The sequence below is a fragment of the Oncorhynchus tshawytscha genome, linkage group LG15 (genome assembly GCF_018296145.1).
Source record: "Oncorhynchus tshawytscha isolate Ot180627B linkage group LG15, Otsh_v2.0, whole genome shotgun sequence".
NCBI classification, from domain to species: Eukaryota; Metazoa; Chordata; class Actinopteri; order Salmoniformes; family Salmonidae; genus Oncorhynchus; species Oncorhynchus tshawytscha.
This window is the reverse complement of record NC_056443.1, coordinates 306905-312904: the sequence shown is the minus strand read 5'-3', so window position 1 is coordinate 312904 and position 6000 is coordinate 306905. Positions and strand designations below refer to the sequence as shown.

Sequence of the window (6000 nt, the reverse complement as noted above, 5' to 3'; positions counted from 1 at the left end):
GTTGAAATGCTTCGCGCTGGCACACACAAAGGACTGAGTGCTTTGAGCTTGGCCACTACCTCAGGACACTGCGGGGTCTGAGAAGAACAGGAGAGGGGGAGAGAGAGAGAGACACATCCCCGCTCTCGCTCATCTGCTGCTACAGCGGATCTGTTTTCCTCATCGATGCTGCTATAACATTCACGCCTGTGCCCCGCTCGGCTCTCTCTTGCTTCACTCTCCTATTCTGCCGCGCGGTGAAGAAAAAAAGGGATTGAAAACAGGAGCGAGAAAGAGACCGAGGGAGATGGCGCTTTAGCCTCTTTTTGCTGTGCTGATATTGCTGCTGAATCTACTCTACGCCCCCCTCCCTCTCTCAACTCTGTTACAAACCCCCACCCACCCTCGGAAGAAATTGACGGATTATTGGGAAGTGCGCGGGAGGCAGGCTGCAGCTGCTGTGTGTGTGTGTGAGCGCCGCTGCTGGCGAGCCGTGTTTGCGTACTGCTGTGCTGGAGCGCAGAGCTAGTTAAGAGGAGAAATAAGCTAATGACCGCAGTGTGTGTCGCGTAGCCTTTTCAACCCTGCCGAGCGCTACAGAAATCAAGTGGACACGACGCGACACACAGAGAGAGAGAGAGAGGGTGGACTGACTGACTGACCACCAAAAAATAGAAAGAGCCAAGGGAAAGGAAAGGGGGGGTCCTGTCCCCCCCCCCTCAAACAAAAGGGGAAGAAATTTGAAAAGACTGGAATTTTTCTTCTTCCTCCTTAACCCCCCCTCCCTCTACCCTGAAACCCCCACCCATTTTTCTTCTCTGCCTTGGGTTTTCAGAGTGCGGAGTGTGTGTGTCGGTGAGCACGCGTTTGTGCTATGGAGACTTGGAGAAGGCGTTCGGCGGAAACATCGAGCGGCGGATTCCAAGGACAAGCGGGAGAAGAGCAGCCGAGGGTGAGCGAGCGTGTACTGCTATAGGAGCCTGACTGGATTCCTACTCATCTAAAACACAAGCTTCGGATGGGCCTTCACATCTTTTCCTTCTTCGGATGATGTTCGCTTGTGTGGAATTATAAAAAAGGGGCCATTTTGGCAAAGAATCTTCACTTCATTTGCTTCTAACAGAGCAGAAAGAAAAGTCTTTATTTTTCTGCTCCTTGGATATATACCCGATTTAAACACTCTGTGATTGACAAACAATCTCGTAAGGACCTGTAAAAAAAAAAGCTTGAGGTAGGTGTCTAGCATTTCCAACCCTATTTCAATCATCTCCATCTCCTATTCTATAATTGTTTCTGTCTCTGAAACATTTAAGAGCAGTTGCCCTCCCCCCTCCAGTAGTGTCCATGGAAAAGAGAGCCAGAGTCTTGCTTAATCCGGGGTAGGGCCAGCCCTCTCCACCCTCCCCTTATACCTCACACCCCCCCCACTTTCGACCACCAACCCATTCAACCAACCGACCCCCCCCCCCAACCCTCTCCCCCGGACGATGCTGAATTATGAGCGTGCCACATCATGAGTCTCCTGGGGCGGGTAGCTGTGCGTCGAGCCACCCTGCTCTGTGTTGTGTTCCTGATGGCGCGAGCGTGGAGCAGCGCCTCTCTGGCTATGGCGGGGGCGGCAGCACCAGGCCCTCAGGGCTGCCCACCGCAGTGCTCGTGTAGTAGCCAGCTGAGTAAGGTGGTGTGCACTCGGCGCGGCCTCACTCGCGTGCCCCCGGGCATCCCCGCCAACACGCGCCACCTCAACCTGATGGAGAATGCAATTGGAGAGGTGCAGGCCGACACCTTCCGACACCTGCACCACCTTGAGGTTCTGCAGCTGGGCCGCAACGCCATCCGGCAGATCGAGGTGGGCGCCTTCAATGGCCTCACCAGCTTAAACACGCTGGAGCTATTTGACAACCGGCTAACTGGGGTGCCCAGTGGTGCCTTTGAGTACCTGTCCAAGCTCAGGGAATTATGGCTGAGGAATAACCCCATCGAGAGCATCCCTTCGTATGCCTTCAACCGAGTGCCCTCGCTCATGCGTTTGGACCTGGGCGAGCTACGCAAGCTGGATTTCATCTCCGATGGCGCCTTTGAGGGCCTGCACAACCTCAAGTACCTCAACCTGGGCATGTGCAACATCCGGGGGGAGATGCCCAATCTGAGCCCCCTGCTGGGCCTGGAGGAGCTGGAGATCTCGGAGAACCTCTTCTCCGAAATCAAGCCAGGCTCCTTCCGGGGCCTGCGCTCACTCAAGAAGCTGTGGGTGATGAATTCGCAGATTGGGGTGATCGAGCGCAACGCCTTTGACGACCTGAGCTCGCTGGTGGAGCTCAACCTAGCCCACAACAACCTGAGCGCCCTGCCGCACGACCTGTTCTCCCCCCTCAGGTACCTAGTGGAGCTGCACCTCCACCACAACCCCTGGAACTGTGGCTGTGAAGCCCTGTGGCTGGCGCGATGGCTGCGAGAGTACATCCCTACCAATTCTACCTGCTGTGGCCGATGCCACGCGCCGGCCCACATGCGGGGCCGCCAGCTGGTGGAGTTGGACCGGGGGGAGACTGGCGTGCTGCAGTGCTCTGCCCCCTTCATAGGCGACGCGCCAAGAGACTTGAATATTTCGGCAGAGCGCGTAGCGGAGCTCCGTTGCCGGACTGCGCCAATGTCCTCGGTTCGGTGGCTGCTGCCCAATGGGACTGTCCTGACGCACGCCTCGGCCCACCAGCGGATCGCCGTGCTCAACGATGGCACACTCAACTTCTCCAACGTGCTGGCGGCTGACACAGGCACCTACACCTGCATGGTGTCCAACGCGGCCGGCAACTCAAACGCCTCAGCCTACCTCAACGTGAGCGCGGCTGAACTCAACACGTCCAACCTCAGCTACTTCACCACGGTAACCGTGGAAGTGCCGGGACCCACCACGGAGATGCCCAAGCCCACAACGAGCGCCCCTAACACTGGTAGGGGGGCTGGAGGAGAAGCAGGGGGCGCTGGCACCACCACCACCGCCTCGCCCTCCCTCTTTCAGCCCGTCTTCATCTCTACTCCCACCGTTCTGCTCCAGAACACCGAGGGCCAGCCAGGCGGCCGACCGTCCGCCGTTCCTGCCTCCAAGTCTGCCACGGTCAAGCCACCCGACACAGTCCCCAGCCTGGACGAGATGATGAAAACCACCAAGATCATCATCGGCTGCTTTGTAGCCGTCACGCTGCTGGCCGCCGTCATGCTCATCGCCTTCTACAAGCTGAGGAAGCGCCACCAGCAGCGGAGCACGGTGGCAGCCGCCCGTACGGTAGAAATCATCCAGGTGGACGAGGAGGACCTGCCGCCGCCTGCTTCTGCTGCCAACCAGATCCGAGACCACACGCTGCCCGAGATACGAGACCACACGCTGCCCGAGATACGAGACCACAACAGCATCCAAAAACTGGATTATATCAGCCACAAAACAGACTATGGCTTCCCCAAACCCAAAGCCGACTACAAGGGGGACTACACAATCCACATGCCCAAACCAGACTACATTATACACAAGCCCAAGGCTGAGTACACCACCTATAAACCAACCGTGGACTACACTACCCACAAATCTACAGTGGAATATAGCACCCACAAATCTACACCAGATTTTAGCCTTCATAGACCAAAGGCTGACTATAGCCCATTCAGACCGGAATATAGCACTCACAAGCAGCCTAAAGCGGACTATAGCCCCTTCAAACCCGACTACAGTACTCACCCGAGAACACCTAAAGCAGATTATAGCCCATTTAAACCGGATTATAGCAGTAGTACTCACCCGAGAACACCTAAAGCAGATTATAGCCCATTTAAACCGGATTATAGCAGTAGTACTCACCCGAGAACACCTAAAGCAGATTATAGCCCCTTCAAACCGGATTATGGCACTCATCCAAAACCCAAACCGGACTGTAGCCCATTCAAACCTGACTACAGCACTCACCCACGACCTAAACCAGACTACAGCCCTTACAAACCTGACTACAGCACTCAGTCCAAATCCAAACCGGAGTACATTACACACAAATCCAAACCGGAGTACAGTACACACAAATCCAAACCCGACAACAGTCAATACAAACCCAAATCAGAACACACCCCCAAGGGCGCGCCGGACTACATAGTCTTCAAATCAGGCTACAACAGCCCCCACAAACAGGATTATGGCAACCAGAAACCCAAAATGGATTCCAGTCCCCACAAAGCAGACCATCACAAGGTGGACTACCGCAACCTTAAGCCCAAATACAACACGTACAAGCCAGCAGGACATGGGGCTAAATGGACAGAGAACAACATTGGGAACTCTCTCCCTCGAACCTTGCCCAGCGCCATCACAAACCTCCCTGAGCCCTTTGTCATAAAAACTCACACCAAGGAGAAGGTTCAGGAGACTCAGATTTAAAGCCCCCCCCACCACCACCAAGTCCCAATCCCCATAGCCACCCCTCTCTTCTCATAACTACATGCAATAGAATGCACAACGGGGGAAAAGACAGGAACTTTCTTTTTTTGTACAGAGTGCAAAACTTAAAAAGACTGAACATTTCTTGTTGTACATGCTTATAAATAAATCTATATATGAAACTATTGAAAGTACCATGGACTGGTGATAGAGAAGCATATTATATTAAAAATAAATACATTGAAACTATTTTCTAACTTGTAACTTCTATTTAAAAAGACGAGTTGTTTAACATACGATCTTGACTTTGAGAAATGAGGGTAGACTTGTTCAAATAAAGAAAAAGGCATTGTGTGATTTAAAAAACACAATGCTACAGAGAATGCAGTGAAAAGAGAAAAAACATTTATACTGAGAAGACTTTCTTTAAGAAAAAAAAGGTCAGTGTTTGATCTTTACAGGTTTATCTTGTAAAAGCACCATGAATTTGTATTGTGCCAAATGTTACAAATGCAATAAAAATGATTTTTGGAGAGAGAAAAAACCAAACAGAGAGAGATGACGTTTTGTTCTCCTGGCGTACTGTAGCGAACAGCCAAACGCTTCAGACACTGCAGTAAGACTCTGCAGCTATACTTTAACCCTGTGTGTGCTGGGTGACTCACACAGAATCAATCACAGCACAGAAGTGCCTGCTGCTGTTTTTAATAACACTTGATATGCCTGTGTGTCGAGGCAGGTGGGGGGAAGCTATGTTTAGTACGCATAACATTAGTCAATGACATGGTACTTAATCAAGGTGTGGCCCATTTCAAAGCGGGTACTAAATTTGTCCCGTTTTTATGAAGTTCTCCAAATGCATGGAACCCACGAGAAAAGCTTTTAAAGGGCCTCTATTTAAACAGGGGTATTTGAAGTGCTCCCCAGTGATATGTATGAGACTGCACTGCTGTCATGTCAATGAATGATTGCATGTGTGTAAAGATATGAAGATGTAGGGTGTGATTATGGTGTGCTAACTTGAGGGGGTTGTTTTCTATGTGCTTGACTTCAAGTGGTCAGAGAGGTGTTTTTCACGACCAGACTTGTGGATGTACGAGACAGACCCTGGTGATGTGAGCACACACACTTTCCTCTTGGCCCCCAAAACATCTCATTTCTCTTTTCATTGCATTCTCCTGCTGTTGTGGCTTCATCAGTCAGCGACGGTTTTATGAGGACAAATGCTGTGGGTCTCGCCGTTAACTGTGCATTCTTCATCTTCAACAATCTCCCTCTTAACATAGCCGTAACCTAGCTCCCCCCTAGCCCTAACCTGGAGAGATGACATGTACACCAGGTCGTTAGCGTCTGTGGGCGGCTCAAACTGGCTAACAGCGTGTGTTTTTTTTTTATAGAGCCGGTTGTTTTGACTATCGGTGTGACACGTACAGAACAGAGGCCTCTCTTTCTTTACCAAGACGCACGCTGGCTTTCAGCGGGACGCCGGAGCATTATCAACCGGGTGACAGGGCCCCCGGCGCCACAGCTCATTAAAATGCAAGAAAAGAGAAAAAAAAGATCAGACAAAAACGGAACAAAAACAAATTGGGGGCATCTTATTA

General features: G+C 51.6%; 2 protein-coding genes across 3 annotated transcripts in view; one reads left to right on the top strand and one right to left on the bottom strand.

Moving 5' to 3' along the window:
- Positions 1-6000, bottom strand: part of snd1 (staphylococcal nuclease and tudor domain containing 1) — a gene marked incomplete at its 5' end in the record, with an annotated part of 285561 nt that overhangs the window by 187327 nt on the left and 92234 nt on the right.
- Positions 1450-4953, top strand: lrrc4.1 (leucine rich repeat containing 4.1). Of its 2 annotated transcripts, XM_042297857.1 has the most exons (2): positions 1450-3728; positions 3789-4953. In XM_042297857.1, the coding sequence occupies exons 1-2, from the start codon at positions 1493-1495 to the stop codon at positions 4394-4396; spliced, it is 2844 nt and encodes a 947-aa protein (XP_042153791.1). In that variant the 5' UTR covers positions 1450-1492; the 3' UTR covers positions 4397-4953. The 2 variants fall into 2 exon arrangements, with proteins under 2 accessions (XP_042153791.1, XP_042153790.1); XM_042297856.1 differs by having other exon boundaries at positions 1450-4953.